Here is a 17,663-nt window from a genome sequence, read left to right as displayed (position 1 = left end):
CATTAATGATGGTTATACACGGTGATATATCTCTTGTAGTTAATATTTCAACATTATATGTATCGCATAAATCCATCGTGGCACCATGGCCAAACCTTGTAAAACTGGCGTGGCATTCAACGTGTTAACCGAGGTTTAAATTAAAAGATTTAAACTTGCTAAAAATCGTCTAAACTGCAAGTTTAAAAAACTCCCAATATATCGATTAAAAACAAGAGAACAGCTGTAATGTGAAACGATTCCATTCCTGAATCCCAAAAGAGAGTAAATTGCCAGGTATCTATGTCTATCCAATGAAGCTTCAAAAAAGGAAATGCAAAAAAAAAAAAAGAAAAAAGAAAAGAAAATATCAGAATCGTAGAAGTAAACCGTGGTTCCCTTGCGAGTAACAATGGGAACACAGGAGAAAGACCGAGTGAAAGAGGCAAGGGAAAGATGACAATATTAAGAAAGCTTACAGAAACGTTCGTCGTAAAGGTTTATTGGCGTGAAGGAGTTGTGGAGCGTGTCTACATCAAAGGCGACCGCTTCTGAACTCTCTATTCCCTTTCTACTTGAAACCTCGCCGTCATCTCGTCACCACCTCCACTTCTATCAACTACCACTGACGTCCATTCGCTCTGCCAAGGTTGTGCACGCAACCAGACACCCACCCCCAAATGTGTACCCTAGGCACATTCACCACGTGCGAGTTCCTGCACCGGTGGTTATTAACATCCATTACCATCTCAAACGAGACGCATTGCGACGCACGATCGAACTTCCACATCGATTTCAAACTGGTATCTAAGAAACGGATGTATTATTCTTCCGTTTCTTCAAGCTACGTTTTAATTGTTCGTTTCCTCGTTCTTGTGTGTGAGTCCTTGGGCTTGGAGAAGTCTTTGAGAAGGCTAGAGGCTATTTTGAAATAACAGATGAATATGTAGGTAATCGGTGTAGGATGAAGACTAATTCTTCCGTAGTATAATTAGAATTATACGTTTTGGACGTCGGCATACGCGTCGATATTATAAACGTTTATTTCCTCTAAGATAAAGATAAGGTAAGAAAAGATTCTGCTATGGAGATATTACACGTATAGGGTAGGAAATGAAAGTCTATGGCGATCCACTATGATGATATTCAAAGAATACATTTATCCTAATCCTAGTCTAAGTTATTATTATATTTTATCGTATTGTATTACACCATTGGTAACATTCATTGATAAGAACTATTAAGATTTATATAAGTGTGTAAGATCCAAGCAGTACTCATTCAGATCAACGTTATCATGATCAATATATAGCAATTATCAAGTACAATAAAGAAATGTAAAAAATGCTCGTGTTCTTAAACTTCTACGAGCAGTGTATACAATATAATTACAAGGCTCAAATAAATTGAAGGATTTTATTGAGATACTTAACACGTTCAATGCTATGGGGGTCACCGGTGACCGGCGCATTAAGATTAGTAGAAATACATAATTTGAACAATTGTCAATAGTTATAAATTTTTTATTATTACCATCGTTATAACAATAGTGTGATGAAATTAATGCAGTATAAAACACACAAAAATAATTTTATTTATACATGAAATATAGATCTATTATGTGTTATCGAACATGGGAAAATCCGCTTTTACTTTAGTGAACAATAATCCTAAGGAATGTTTCGACTTGAAAGCTGTTTGATGGCAATTAAGGGCTTTGACAGTAAAGTAACAAAAGTTAAATCTTGTAACGATCCTTTAGGATTGTTGCAGGTCTGAATAAGTATGACCGAGGGATTGATTATGGTAGATCCCGGGACGTAACAACATAAAACAATTAAATAATTAAATTGCTAAATATTAAAATATTAAAATTGATAAATAGCAATGCGAAGAAATAATACGAGATAATTGAAAATCGCAAAAAATAAGTGAATCGAGCGAAATTGCACTACAGTGCTATGCTACAGTGAGATCACCGGTGACCTCAGTGAGATAAATTCATTAACGATGATTATACACGGTAACATATCTCTTGTAGGTAATATTTCAACATTGTATGTATCGGATAATAAAAAATTTATGGTGGCGCCACGGCTAAACTTTGTAAAACTGGCGTGGCATTCAACACGTTATAGTTACGTCTTGTTTGAGAGTTAAATTATACCAATGTTTATAAATGTCTGTTATAATATCGAGTCTGGCAAATTAACGATAATAGATCTGATAATTACAAGACTTGCGAATTATTTCTATCATTGTATTTGCGAAGGAATATTCGTTTTGGAGTATTTCTCATGACTGAGCTTATTGGAGTACCATATACTCCAATATATTATAATTGAATTATTCGTATTTGTTTGGTAAGTCTAACGGATAATTGTGCTTAATCTGTAGGAACTACTCGGATTACCCTTTAATTATCGGTTAGCCTAATGTTTTGTAAACTTATTCAATTTGGAACGAAGTAATTAAATCAGATGATCAAGAGTTAAGCACCTACGCTCGATCGTTACGTAGCCATTAACCTCAAAGCTGAACGAATTTTCTGTGGAATAATATTTTAATCTGGTTGCATTTCCGTATCGTATAACAAATAAACACGATTAAGATAATTACTGCACGCTTGGTAAAAAATGTATAGATTGGTTGAAAAGTATTATACATTCTCGTTTCAGCCATTATACGATATAATACATTAATTAAGAGCGAGTTAAATCACGTATTTCTCATTAAACCTCTGCCACATATTCCATTAACACTAGCCAATGAAACTTGCCACTGTTTTCAGCAACAGTGATTCTCAACATGTTCCCATAATCATAATTTGTTCCTACATGCTGATAATCATTTATTTTATGACCAAATTTGTCAATGTTCTTAACGATAGAGTTTTAGATAAAAAAATAACATCAAATTGATGACCGATATTGTCAAGATATTGTATATCATTTTTATCATAGTACTTGTAGAGAAATATCTGTTTTGGAGTATTCCTCTTGATTAGAGTTATTGCGGTATTATATGCTCCAATAATTAAAATTAATGACAGTGACTTAAGTTAAATTTAACCATTGCTATATTATCGTATCATATAGTATATTATTTAACTTAAATCTCTATTATTAATTATTAGAGCATATAGTATATACTTCCATAACTCTAATCACCAGCAACACTCCAAACTGAATGTTCCTGAATTACTAAAATATCCTACGATAATTCGCCAAATCTCCAAGCATCTAAATAAATAACGAGGTAGCCTAAATAACTTCGAAATCAATTGAAACTAATAATTGCAATCTCGAAAAAAAGACCGAAAGAAACAAAAATTAAAATCAACCTTCCCTTCTCCATCGGATCAAGTATCTTCCCAAACAATTTCCCAACGATACAGTAACAGAACCAGGAAGTAATGGTGTCTTAATTATTCGCCGCATTTATCGTGAACTGTCGTCAATTACGGAAAGAAGTCCAGGATAATGGGCGGGGGGAGGAATGGAAGGAGTGGGAGGTAGATCTGTAGAGGGGGAGGGAAGGACTCACGTCGACTTCAGCGGATTTTATCGGTTTTTACTGAATTATTTATAAAATCTCTGATTGATATTCACGATTATCAGGAGGAGCCCGCGCTCTCGCACACCCGTAAGCATATGTATTGTTTTGATAAAGAAAGCAGAGGTGGAAGGGATGGGTGGGGGGGAGATCGCGCGTGTAGCAGAATCATGTACCGCGAGAGAGAGCCCGCGGGAGACGAGAGGACTCGCGCGCGGCGAGGTTTCACAGGATGAAAAAGGAGCAGAGTAAATGAGAGAAAGAAATATAAAACGAGAGGAAGAGAGAGGGAGAACGAAACGGACGTGGAACCGGAACGATCGCGGAGGCTCGAGGGAAAAAAGGTAGGGCACGGAGCGAGGAACGAAACTGCGACTGGCAGAAAAGCTGGTGGAACGACTCGAGAAGAAAACGCACGGCTGCGTTCGGTGGTGGGTACCGTCAAGAAAGAGAGCTCGATTCGTGAATACACGCGCCCCGAGACGCGCAAAGCTCTCGTGGCTAGAAGCAGAGTGAAAGAGAGCGGGAAAGGGAGGGAATAGGAAAGAGGAAAGGAGAAGGCTATAGAAGGAAAAGAGAGGGATACAGTTGATCCCTGTGAAAGAAAAAGGCGGAGGAGGGAAAAAGAGACAGAAACAGGGGGGCACAGCAGAGACGAGAGGACGGTAAGGAGAGGTAAACGAAAGAAGGAGAACAGGAAGGAAATAAAAATCCAGGAGCGGAAAAGGGATCGACAAAGCGATCGGAGGGAATAAAACCAAGGGATCCGGGGACGTAAACACCGTGGTGTATTTTGGAGCGGGTGATTCTCGGGTGTTACGCACGAGGAAATCTCCGTTCGTGTTATTTCTTACTTCGCTCTTCTTTTTTTTCTCTTTCTCTCTCGTTCCCCGACGTTCTGTGACTGTCGACGTTTGCGACGGCGACAGCCAAACATCGCGAGTTTTGATCTTCTCGGGGTATATACAAAACACGGCCGAGTTGATACACGCGCCTATCGGTCCTGCCACAGGAACGGGTCACACTCATAGTATGCAGGAAAAAAGGCTGGGGAAGAAAGAGTAGAAGTTTAACGTGGTAAAGATTGGAAGGAAGAAAAGGAGCAGGAAAGAAGGCGAAATAATAAGGGGAAAGAGAGGAAGAAAAGCTGGGAAGAGAAGAGCAGAGAAAGCGAGCGGTGTAACGAATAAGAGAGACAAAGACAGGGAGAGGGATTTTAAGAAAGGAATCGCGGTGCTCTCGGAAAAGAAAAGACGGGGCCAGTGGACTTACTCGGTATATCCGACGGTGCTTGTATTTGCTAGTGCCGTGATGACGATGCGTCTCTCCGGCGAGACCTCTGTTTCATCCTCGAAAATGTCAACTATCGACGAAAAAATGGTACGGGCTGAAACGCAGACACATCGTACCTCTCTTTCTTCGTCCTTACTTTCTCGCTCTCTCCTAGCGACGACGATGATTCGGCGTGAACTCTCGACACTTCGACACGACGCACACACGCACCACACTCACGGCGAAATATATACACACCGCGCCGAACGACCGTAACAATAATGGCGTGTTGACACGGTGGAGGCATGCAAAGTGTTTCCCGATCGTATCGAGTAAACGGAGATCACAATGAATTCACGATGAATCAAACACTACACAGCTAGGCATTTCGCGGCTCGTCTCTCAGGCACATCTCGGTCGCCATCGAGATCTAACACGAGTGCGCGGGACGCGCACTCTTGCGGCCTCTGACTAAACTTGCCCCTTCAAAGACCGGCCAATCAACGGGCCGCATGGCCTATGCCCTTGCCGCGAGCAGTCCTGTATCTAGTTGACGCGCCGTCATTCATTCATCTCCAAGAATTTTCTCTTCACCTAATTCTGCGAGAACATGTTACTTTCGATATAGTTTTAGATCGGTATAAATCATTCATTTTGTTATCGACGTGTTTTAAGGGTTGAACAAATCGATCGTCAATTTATTTTACTGTTTCACGGTATTGCTAATTAATGTTACTACCAAGAAACACGCACACAAATGCGTGTCTGCACGTAGTCAATGTATCATCGACAGTCACGTACCTAATTGATTTAGCGCCTCCTTGCTCCAAAAATTTCGTAGCAATTTTGGAGTATATATTTTTAATGATCGATTAATTAAAAAAGATACAATTTAATATTGCCTTGAACATACTTGTTCTGTTATAAAGTATTTAAACATTGTAGACAACTAATAACTTTGAATAATTTCTTTTACTAATTATGTATGTAAACAAAGTCATTCCCTGATAATTAGATATCATTATTATTTAATACACGTACATATTATGCTAATATTCTTGTTGAGTATTAAATGTCCGTATAATATTCTTTTTTATATGCTGAACATTTTTGTGGATACGTTATGTGATATAAATTTAATTCTTTAAGTAAGCAACTATATATATATAAACACAAAAGTAAATTTTTAACATTCATATTAGATTATACTTGTTTAACGAAATGTTATACATATTTAATATAATAAAAAAAATTATTTACAAAAAATATACATTTTCTGTCATGTTTGAAATCTGATATATTTTTTTTTTCGTATATTAATTATTTTATATAAAACATTTGCTACTCCAATAATTAAACATAAATTACAGTAAATTGCACTAATGAATATTATAAATTGTAACATTAAATTTTTGCTATTATACAATACTTATTTTTAACAGATATATATATACTTCATGGTTGATTTCAACTGTATCAGCAAACAAAATATAATACATACTTAAATTTTTTTAAATTTAAATCGCCTAAAGTATTATAACATCAGTAATGCCTGTTATACAATTACATTTCACGAGTTATCGATAAAAGAATATTTTTTATTCTAGTACCTTAATCTTTTATTGATAAAACGATATTACATATTTCGATTTTTCAGCTGGGCTCGGTTGCTCGATATCATAAGATCTATATTGCTTTCTAACGAGCTTCCCAGTTGTTCCACGTTAAGAAGAGTGGAGCTAGTGTCGTACAGTTCACAACTATGTTGGCGAGCAACACGAGAGGGAAAGGTTTTTAGCGCGCCATGCGATTAACAAACGTTGCAGCATTTTTACATGCGAAGAAAACGAGAAGAGCTCGACGAGGATGAAGTTTAATTCAACTTCTCGTTATCCGATTCGGTAGCTATGAAATCTCATCGATACGCTTTGTGTTATACTACCGTTTCTCCCTTCTACTTGTTCCGCGTTATCGATTGTTACGAACGCGCCGACTGATAATGCGTTAAATGTGTGCACTTCCTTTAAAACGAAATCACATATCCTCGCATCTATTTACCGGAAAGAATCGAATATCACGATAGAATTATGGATACCGTATAAAATTAACGTGCGCTTGGATACTCTGTGGCATGGAGGTATGTTGCAACAAATATGCAATCACTTTTTAATAATTTATGTTGTTTAGATAGGTTGCCTGCTTGATATTCAATGTAGGTGAATTTCTAGTTTCCATTTTTATCTTACGAAAGAATGAAATTCATGTTAATATGAGGGTTTTCTCTTGTATGCAATTTGTTTTTAATTACAGCAAATATATTTGACTGTATGATATAAAAAATATATTGTAAAAATTTTCATTACGTGTAATGATAATAATAGAAGTAATTGCAATTGTTGGCAGACAGAATTTGTTGTATATCACTACCGTAATGAATATGAACGAAAACGAAATGCTTTTTGAAATGTATTAAATTGTAAATTTATTGGAAGATGTTGATGTATATAATTCAGTTTTGGATCAAGACAATACATCCATATGTATATACATACACCTATTATAAATAAAATATTATTTGTAATATTGAATATCTATTTATTTATATGTTTTATGAAATATTTTAATACTTTACAGTAGTGTTTTAAAATACTTTACAGTGTTTTATAAAATATTTCAACACTTTACAGTAGGTTGATTGAGCACCTTGCACATATGCAACCCTCTCATGCGAGATGCAGACGGTACATCAAGCATGATTGGGTAAACTGAGACACGTTAACGTTTTAAAGACCATACATTAAGGGATTCCTATTTTTAATATCTATTTAAATTGTTATACTATAGTCTTTATATATTATTTTTGTAAATATTTTATATAAGTTTTAATAACAAGAAGGCAATTGATGTCTGTGTGTATGAATGTATGAATTATAATTATATACTAAAGAATTATATCAGCTTTACGTGTTCCTTTGACAAATAAATATTTCTTATAGATGTAATAGAACAGAAAATTTAAATGTTTATTTGAATTTACTTGTTAAGAAAGAATTAATATTAGAATTAAATTAAATGCATGTTATTTTTAAATACAGCTATGATAATTTTCACATTAATATCTTTTGTAGGCATGATAGACAGAAAAATACCTATCCTAACATATCAGCATGGAGGTAGAAGACTGAAAGCTTGATAATAGAATGGAATCCAGGATGCCAGTGAAATACGACGATTCTTAAGTTCAGGATGGAACTTAGAAAAGGGCCTTGGTCGAAAAAAATCCTGGTTCCAGCTTGTTTTCTGGTAATTCTCATCTGGATCTTTTTAATCGACAATTCCTTACTACTCGACAACCTGCCTGGTAAAGCAACCTTCCAAAAACCGAGAAATTTCGTTCCACTCGCACACGACCCGAATCTGGATCGTTTAACGATCAAGAAATCCTCTCTGATAAGCGATGTCAAATCGAAACACACGAAAGTATCGAAGCTACAAATGGTGTCGCTTTGGACAGGCAACAACAGCGTTAAAGGGAACGCAGGATCCTTGCGAAAGTATCAGATCTTGAGACAGCAAGGTTTAATGCCGAGTAAACAATTACCCACAGCTTTGATAATTGGAGTTAAAAAAGGCGGGACTAGAGCTCTGTTAGAATTTTTGAGATTGCATCCTGCTATTCGAGCAGCTGGATCCGAAGTTCACTTTTTCGATCATCATTACATCAAGGGGTTCCATTGGTATAGGTAGGTTTATTAACCACTGATTCGTGGTTTGTATTTATCTTAGTATACACAGTGACGTTCTAAGATTTTCGACGAAATAAATTTTTAACTTGATATTCGAAAGATGATGTCTAAAAGAATTTCAAATAATATTGGGTATATCAGTATGATAAGTAAAAGGAAATAATGGTAATATCACTTAAAATTCTTTATAAAGCGAAAAATTTGTATGGCTGGAAACTTTTGCACGTCACTGTACTTAAGTATTTTTATTTCTCCAATATTCCTATGCACATTCCTAAGAAGTTACTTTTATTTTGCAAAAATTACTAATAATGTGACTTAATAAAATATTTTTCTTACGGTATATTCTAGGCATAGGATGCCTCCGACATTGTCCACTCAAATCACGATGGAGAAAACCCCGTCGTATTTCGTGACGAGCGAAGTACCGAGAAGAGTTCAACGCATGAATCTTGCGATGAAATTGATTCTCGTAGTAAGGGATCCAGTTACTCGAGCGATATCCGATTATACCCAAGTGAAGAGTAAACGAGCCAACATGCCAAAGTTCGAGGATCTAGCGTTTCTTAATGGATCGAAAATCGTGGACACAACGTGGGTCCCATTGAAGATCGGAGTGTACGCGCGACACTTAGAGAGATGGCTTCAGTACTTTCCATTGTCACAATTTCTATTCGTCTCTGGAGAAAGATTGATCGTGGATCCAGTCGCTGAGATTACCAGAGTTCAGGACTTTTTGGGCCTAAAAAGAGTTATCTGCGAGAAACATTTTTATTTCAATGCCACGAAGGGGTTCCCCTGTCTGCTCAAATCTGAGGAACGTCCTACACCCCATTGCCTTGGTGAGTCGATTAAAAATAATTCCTGTTAATCCCTCAAAATACTATTGCCTCTTAAAAAATATTATAGACTTATGTAAAACGTATAATTTGTCAAATATGTTGGCAAAATTATAGAACACGTACACGTAAATTATGAAATACAATTATAAATGTGGAGTTGGTTTCTTACAGTTGTATGTATAAACAAATTTTCTTATGATACTGAACCTTTTATGCTCTAAGATCTGTATAATTTGAGATTCTATAATATGAAACATATTTGCTGCATCAAGGAGGAATCTAATTATATGTATTTCATAAAAGTATAATTATATTCCTAATTCTGTTTGTAACGATGATTTATAATTTTAAGGTAAGAACAAGGGTCGTAGTCATCCTTACATAGATCCTGTAGCCATACAACGATTGAGAGATTTTTATCGTCCATTCAATCAACGTTTCTACCAATTGACCGGAATGGATTTCGGCTGGTTGTGAGAATAAATGCGATAAGCGAATACATATCGAAGCTAGTCAAGTAAAAGAACATAGTCAATTTTTACTGAGATACGACACGCGCGCATGCGGACACCATTAGTTTGCACTAGTTAGTAAATAATTAGTAAAAGAACCAGATAATACTCTTCGGTTAGTTTATATTCGTTTTTACTCTAAACCATATTTATATTTTTTTATGTACTGCATAAACGTGGAAAAATAAGAGGGGGCATATCCATCGTTTCAATGTGTTGACAATACACAGAAAGAGAATTCCTGTTCTTGTTCGTGATATTAACTTTTAGACACGCGTATAGATTTATAGTGGCAGCAGAATGTTATCAATCGTATGTATCATTTTTCGCATACATATATTCCACTATATTTTTTACAGGACATTACAAAAGAAAGAAAAGAATAGTATATTCGAATTTTAAACGATAAACGGCCATACCCGTTATTCTTTTATTTATCAGATCTATTATTTATTACAATAGAATCTTTAGAAATGTTTATTACATATTAAAATGTTGATTTGTTAATTCCATCTTCCATTAAAGTAGTTGTGCAGAATAGAAAATGTTCGAATCTGTATTAAAATACGTAGTTACTGTTATCGATTGTATAGAGTTCTGTTTAGAATTAAGAATTGTTTGCACATTTTGTTGAATTTTTGATCTTCCAATGTATCAAGCACGGAATCTACGTAATTCTAATGATATTTACCTAGTATATGTATCTTTATGTTTAAGCAAGAAAGCGATGAATATTTTCTGAATAATTTAGTTGAACTGCGTCAAAATATCTTTAAATTATAAGAAACGCTATAACAGTGTAGAAGTTCTCGTAGATGCGGAAACGGAAACTGAGTACAATTTAAAGTAATAAAAAATTACGTCTCGCGTTTAATATACGAGTACAGTTTTAACGAACGTATTTCGGTTAGAGGAAAAAGGAGCATAGAAATATTAATAACGTCAATTAGACATTTGTAATGACGAGGGTTATTAAAAAAAGTTTGTGTAATCATATCAAAATATATAATTAATTTCGATAGGTGCAAGTGGCAAGAGCTTGCACAAACTGCAATAAAAAATGACGTATTTATATTTTGCAAATGTGCACACACATACGCGCACAAATGACACACACACACACATACACACACAGATATCATATATTATAAAACAGTTTTTACAAATTCAATTATAAAGTTATGTGAACTTTGATTAAATAGTTAGAGATGGAAGAGTAGTCGCATAAATTATCAGAGTTCGTTTAGAAATTGTCTTCTATATTGATAAAAATATTCCTGAATAGTTATCAATTACAAAAATTTGTTAGTATAAATTTACGGTATATCATTAAATGAAGACTTTAACTCGTAGCTCAGAGTTACGAAAATAATTCTCAACGATTGTATTGTTAAGTAGTTCATTATATATTAAGTTTACTTGCTCAAGTGGCCTAATTAATCTAAAAAAGAAAAAAAGAAAAAAACGAAGTTGTAAATAAACAGTGATTTACCAACTAAAAAAACAACGTGTAATCTATATGTATACTTACATTTTATCCAATATTTTCCCCTCTTCGAAACGCTACAGCAATCGTTCAGGAAAAATAAAAAATTCCTCCTCGATAATCCTGTTGTATAAGTAAAAATTGTAAAAACCCCCATCAGTGAATGGATTATCAACTATTCAGTTACAGGAAAAGATGTTACAGGTACCGAAATAACAACAAGTCGGACAGTCTGTTACAAATTTTGTAATGAAATATTGCTTTCGACTTATCGAAAGGGAGGAAAACAACACGATGCACGTGCACGTTTCCTTTATACAACTGTATAGAGTATTGTTTTAATACTTTCCGCAAAAGATTCATCCTCCTTTTGTACAAATGTTACGATATTAAGAAATACGTCTCTCTAGTCTGTTTCCCTACTATCTATTGAACTATCGAGAAAAGTGAAAGTTAACGATAGAAATTTCAGCCGTACGATTTCAGTCAAACGGTTCGTCAAATTTTCCTCGACCAACGTTTATCCATAATATGCTTCTTCCCTTAGTCAGAAGTACAAGTTAAACGGAAACTATTTACTTTCTTGGAAATTATTAAGTACATTTTTGGTCCCATCGAAATGGCAAAATATATATGCATATTACGTAAGTATATATAAAAAGATGTAAGTGCGACATAGGTTTTATTGGTACTCTAATCTTATGTTAAAGATTCTTGAGCAATCTTATCGATTGGTGGACGGAATACATACTGTCGAGAGGGATGCTATTACAATACACAGTAGGTCAGTATGTTCATCATACGTGATCATCGAACGATCGTAATAACTAACGCATAATACAATTCGATTCGATTAACAAAATACTGATTCAACGTTACATCCGGGATAGAACAAACTATCCTTTTATATTTCTTTTTTTCCTTCCTCCATTTTGGGACTATTCTATATGGATAACAATATAATCATCTTGCCTTGGTCCTTCGTTACGAAAACAATCGATCATGAATTTTCGCGAAAAGAAGAATACATACGTATAATAATATTCGCCTTTGCCTACTTTCATGTTTTTCCTTTTGTCCTCTTTCTTTGGAATATCGAAAGAGAAGAAAAGGAAAAGAAAGAAAGATGATCTATAAAATAAATTTTTCTGAATACTTAACGTTAAATTAACGACTACAATGTTCCTTACGTCTACTACTAATACGTCATAATTTTTCGTTATTCTCTCTAACATACGTAATTAAGATCATGCTCAATCACGATATCGTTATCACGATTCTTATCATGATTTCGATTATTACTGACAATTGGAAGCATTTCGTGGTGCACGTACGAGAGAAATGCATCGGATAGAATTTTACAATCTACGCTCTTCCTCCTCGTCATCCTGTTGGCGATGGTGAACGTGAAATGTTCCTTGGAAATGTTTCTTCGTGAGTCGATTCTGTTCGACGGTTTCGGTTCCATCGATCGAATGCAGATGCACAATCCCGGCCTGTTTTCCACGACAGACTTAGCCTGCATCAATCAAACGAACAAAACGAAAATATCATCCGATTGAAATTCCTTTATCGTTTGGAAATTCCATAAAATGTGTTTCAGAATGGAGAACCTCGTCCTCATGATTTAAATTAATAAAATAAATTATCCCTTGTCGTCATAGTTTAGCACATATTTTAGTCAGAGAATAGTTAAAATATAAATTACAGGCTCGATCCAGTGGATGTTTGATCTAACAATAAGTGCATCTGTAGTCATGAATAAAAAAAGATAACAAAGACACGAAGTCGGCCAGTTTACAATTTGAAAAATCGTGGCTTCACTGAGCCAGAACAACGCATTCAAATGGAATATCCATTTCACCGCATATACAATTGCTATCCATAATCTATATACAAGATAAGCGGATTCACGATCGAATCGTTCGGCATGAGAAGATCCGATCTTTTTATCACAAAACTGGGACACAAATTCCGATAAAACTTAATGGCAAGTTGCTACGAAGCGCTTCCACATAGTGGCAATGAGGAGGTGTCTTACATCTTATGAATATGTACGATCTACGAATAGTCAACTCGTCAAGAATTCGTTTAACGAATGGTCTCTTTTGCTTGTTCATCTATAAAGAGTACAATGAGCGACGAAATTATTTTTACAACCGAAAATATAACAAAAAATTTGTAGAATGATAAGACAGTATAAAGAATTTTGTAATATTACCTCGTATATGTACTTTTAAATAAAAAGTATATTAAGAGGTTCTTTATTGTCTAATAATGATAAGATAGTTTGTAACACAGTGCACTTAGAAATACTTTTGTGATTTTCCTGTCTCAGAATCTAATAAATAATATATTTCTAATATTTTAAATTACTTTCAGTTGTATATATTTCTCACTGTATAATTTTCATTGTATAAGTAATTTTGTTACTTATCGTATACGTTCTTAGGAACGTATTTTATTATTTTTCTTGATCTTTTCCCCTTTGTACTATTTGAAAAAATCAAATTCGCTGATTTATATAATAGTTTATTTATGGCTGATACTTCAATGATACTTTTAATTTAGTTCCTATTATCATTTTCTTCTCTTTCTTTTTCTCTTTTCTGCATTTTGAATAATTAAACTTACGCTTAAATGAAGATCTCGAATAGACTATGTAAACGCATAAGGACGAATATGGCATCGGAACGCGCTTCTAGCACCGTCAAGGCAAGCAATTCGTTTTAACGGTCGACAATGGAATCGCTGTGTGTTGAACCGTTGCAAGCGATACGTGTAACAACACGTGCACGAAGCGGGACTGATCGTCGTCTAGGTATACACCCTTCGTGCATTTTCCTTATCCCTCATTAATTTTGTATGAGTCGGTTTCTTTCTTTTATTCTTTCACGCTGTGTCTCGTGGCTGCTCGTTTCTCAGCAGAAACGCGTTTCAAGTACAGAGTCGCGAGCTTTGTCGCGTGCGCGATTTGCGTTTCCCTTTCTCCTTTTCTTTCGTTCCTCGATGCAAGAAAAGAAAAGAAACGTCGGCGCGCGTTATGCCAACACGCGCTACGTTACGTAGCGTAAAACGAACGAAGCTCGTCTAAAGTGAAATTTATAAAATCAACAAACAACGCGCGAACAATTTACAAAAAAAAAAAAGAGAAATTTTCGAGCGCTCTAATAAGAGTAAAACCTTTTCTCCATCTTATCGGAATCCAGCGATATTTCTTACTGATAATTCATCTCCGAGATGGATTTACAATTTCATCGCAAATTCGTATAATATCAGTAACACGAGTAATCGATGAGAACATTCTTCCTCTTTATATATTCGTATCGTTCGTCCTATCGATTCCCGTTCTACGTTCTTTTAAACAAAACAAATAAAACAAAAACCACGCCTACTATCCCTTACGCTTCCTATAAACAAGCAACAATCGTGATACCACTTTTTCAGTCAGTTTACGATAGCTCGCTTATCTATGACGGATGTATCATCGTGCATCTTCGCTGACTGATAAAAGGTAGCTGCGTTCGTTATTACAGGAAAAAGCAATAAGGAAGAGTAAAAGAGAAGAGCTTGAGACACTGATGAGATTCCTCGTCGGTGCGCGAGTTCGCATCGTGATATTGCTTCAGAGGTGAGTGATAATGATATCGTCGTCTATATCGTCCTTTTCGTCGTCCGTTTCTTCCACTTGGTTCGCCTCCGCTTGGGCCGCTTTTGGATCCTCCGCGATCGCCTTCAGCCTTTTCTGTTTACGCCTGTGCAATAGTTCCACTATGATGTACCCAATTGTCCCGATAAGAAGCACTGTTAGCATCACGTACAGCTTCATACGGGCGCATAAATGGGTGCTGTATGCGTATGCTATCACGAAACCGGCACTCTCCCATAGTCTATAGTTGGAGAACGCGGCTTCCTTGTTACGCCTGAATAGCGTTCCGTATAGACCTGCAAATTGACAAGAAACAATTAGGTCAATTTTTGAACGTTAGTTAGTGGAGGAATTTAACCCCTTAACCTACAATTACGGGCATAGCCCGTAATACGATGATCGAGTCAAACGTAAATATCACCACATAGCCCGCAGTAGATGATCGGACCAAACGTAAATATTACGGGCATAGCCCGTAGTACGTACTACACAAGTCGTGCGAATGGCTCGAAGGCTGCGCGAGCTTGTTCACGTTTCCGGCCCAAAATTCTCGAACGTAAATCGTAGGTTAAGGGATTAAGAATCGAATTAAACTTTTTCGCAATTACCGAGATAGTTAAATTGACTTTCTTGAGTTATTTCGATTAGCAATTTATTCTTTTTCGAATTGACGTTGTCTCGAGTCATTGCTATATAATAACAATGATAATAATTTATTTCAAACTCGCGGCCAAGAAACACAACTCGCTTACGATTTTTCTAATCACACGCTTCCTCCTTCGATCTTCTCGTTTATCCTTCCATACTTTATGCTTATACTATCCTTAACCCAGTTGTTTAAACCCACACGCTAAGAGTCTACGTTAGAAGCTCTTTCTATTCTGAAACTACTATCTCGTTTTAGACAGTCAGATCGCTGGTAACCTGCTAACTTTTCTTTCCTCGGTCTTTCTATCTTCCTTAACCATTCCTCCAGCTGTTCCAATTCTTTTATCCATCATCGGTATCTATATCTTTTTTCGGATTTATTTATTTTTCCTTAATATCGCGTAATTCTTTCGTACACAGTTCTCATTGTTTCCTATCTCCTCTTAGTAATTTTCGAGCTAATCGCGCTTTCCTTTTGTTAGAAAGTTTGATAAATTCGTGGAGAATATAAAAAAATCGTATTCGTTAATAAACGTATCGGTGATTTTTCGTTTGAACTTTTACGCCGAACTTTTTCTTCGAAACATTACGATTAAAATATCAACGATGTCGAGAAAATTACACAACCGTATCTTCTAAGAACGATTGACCTAATTGTACTGAATTTTTCTTCCTATAGCTACTTTGCGAGTAATTGATATACAAGAAAAAGAAAAAGAAGTCCTTTAAGTAATCTCAACATTATTAAGTTTTTCCTTGGAATAATTCCAATCTTTTCTTTTCGTCTTTTTTATCAAACAGCATCTATCCGTTTCTCTAGACATAATTTAATTCCCCTTTAGCAGACGTTTGACAAATATTTCATCCTGCCAATAGAAAATGCCTCGATTACAAGATAAAGGAATCTAATAAACCATCGATGTGAATTGAATATTCAACTCAAAGTCTCATATAAGTATGCCATAATCAGCGAACATAATCGACAAACATACAATAAAGTTTTCCTTTTTCCAAGACGAGGCTAACCAGTTAGGACAGTTGATAATGGCATTCTTTAGACACGAATTAACAAAGAATTCTCGAAGAGGAAGAAAAGACTATACATCGAGAAGTTCCGGTTAATCGTCATGTCGAATGAAAACTGCTACTACTTGTCTATTTTCGTATGAAAAATCGGTCTTTGTACATACTTGTCATTCTGCTTGCAACTAGCTGTTTTCCATTCTTTTCAACGCTTATTTTACATATGACTCATACGTGGTATATTTTAAGATCATTGCATACAAATATATTTAAACGCATTGTATCTGTTTGTGAATTGTGTCGTTAGCTAACTGTATGCCAAATAATTTCTGATTCATACTAATAACAGATAAAATAAGGAACTGTAGTAGTTTAACAATCCTTTATGAATCCATGTCAAGGCACTGTTCATACCTTACATTACATATCTTTCCTCTTTTACATTTACTATTATCTATTACCTGTTATCTATTTGCTATTATCTATTACATATTCTGATTGAATTTCGCGATAAGAGAATCTAATTTCACTTGTAACGTACCATGAAACCGACACAAATATTCAGACTGGCTCGTTAAAAACAATCTATCGTTATCACCGTTCCCATCTCTTCTCATAGTTATTCAAATAGTCATAAATGAAATTGTTTTAATAGAAATCAGCCTATGTAAGAGATTCGTGATAATCGAACAGCTGATAATCGATTTTTTAGATAATAATGTATATTCTAGTAGTTAAAAGCAAGATTCGCACGACTACCACGTGAATTTCCTGCATTTTACCCTGGTAGCTACCGATGCACGCTGACGTGTGCTATACTGTAAAGTTTAATCATTGCGAAATATTACGTTATATTATATTTGCGCATTTTAAACCCACAAACTACTCTAATATTGTGTTGCCAACTAAATGATTATCAGTACCACCAATGACAAAATCCGCAATCACTTA

At 35.3% G+C, this 17,663-nt stretch overlaps 3 protein-coding genes across 10 annotated transcripts in view; 1 reads left to right on the top strand and 2 right to left on the bottom strand.

The window, feature by feature from the left end:
- LOC126917890 (axin) overlaps positions 1 to 5,235 on the bottom strand; it is a 30,657-nt gene extending 25,422 nt beyond the window's left edge. For all 5 annotated transcript variants that reach the window (XM_050725293.1, XM_050725298.1, XM_050725297.1 and 2 more), the window contains exon 1: positions 4,807 to 5,235. The gene's annotated coding sequence lies outside the window, so the exon portion shown is untranslated. The remainder of the gene's footprint in view (positions 1 to 4,806) is intronic.
- Positions 5,236 to 6,539: 1,304 nt separating this feature from the next.
- Positions 6,540 to 10,730, top strand: LOC126918017 (heparan sulfate glucosamine 3-O-sulfotransferase 6). Of its 2 annotated transcripts, none has more exons than XM_050725556.1 (4): positions 6,540 to 6,707; positions 7,935 to 8,549; positions 8,904 to 9,394; positions 9,747 to 10,730. In XM_050725556.1, exons 2-4 carry the CDS (start codon positions 8,053 to 8,055, stop codon positions 9,869 to 9,871), a joined length of 1,113 nt encoding a protein of 370 aa, XP_050581513.1. In that variant the 5' UTR covers positions 6,540 to 6,707; positions 7,935 to 8,052; the 3' UTR covers positions 9,872 to 10,730. The 2 variants fall into 2 exon arrangements, with proteins under 2 accessions (XP_050581513.1, XP_050581512.1); XM_050725555.1 differs by having other exon boundaries at positions 6,541 to 6,943.
- An 892-nt stretch (positions 10,731 to 11,622) lies between these two features.
- LOC126918013 (UNC93-like protein) overlaps positions 11,623 to 17,663 on the bottom strand; it is a 55,456-nt gene continuing 49,415 nt past the window's right edge. For all 3 annotated transcript variants that reach the window (XM_050725543.1, XM_050725545.1, XM_050725544.1), the window contains exon 6: positions 11,623 to 15,337. In XM_050725543.1, coding sequence (XP_050581500.1) covers positions 15,018 to 15,337 — 320 coding nt within the window. In that variant the 3' untranslated portion in view covers positions 11,623 to 15,017. The remainder of the gene's footprint in view (positions 15,338 to 17,663) is intronic.

This window comes from Bombus affinis, chromosome 6, assembly GCF_024516045.1.
Source record: "Bombus affinis isolate iyBomAffi1 chromosome 6, iyBomAffi1.2, whole genome shotgun sequence".
Lineage (NCBI taxonomy): Eukaryota > Metazoa > Arthropoda > Insecta > Hymenoptera > Apidae > Bombus > Bombus affinis.
The sequence above is the reverse complement of the archived record's forward strand: the minus strand, read 5'-3'. Positions and strand labels throughout refer to the sequence as shown.

Coding starts and splice junctions, on each gene's coding strand:
- LOC126918017 (XM_050725556.1), top strand. CDS start 8,053: ATGGAACTTAGAAAAGGGCCTTGGTCGAAAAAAATCCTGGTTCCAGCT. Junction 8,550..8,903: donor AAGGGGTTCCATTGGTATAG/GTAGGTTTATTA, acceptor GGTATATTCTAG/GCATAGGATGCCTCCGACAT. Junction 9,395..9,746: donor TCCTACACCCCATTGCCTTG/GTGAGTCGATTA, acceptor TATAATTTTAAG/GTAAGAACAAGGGTCGTAGT.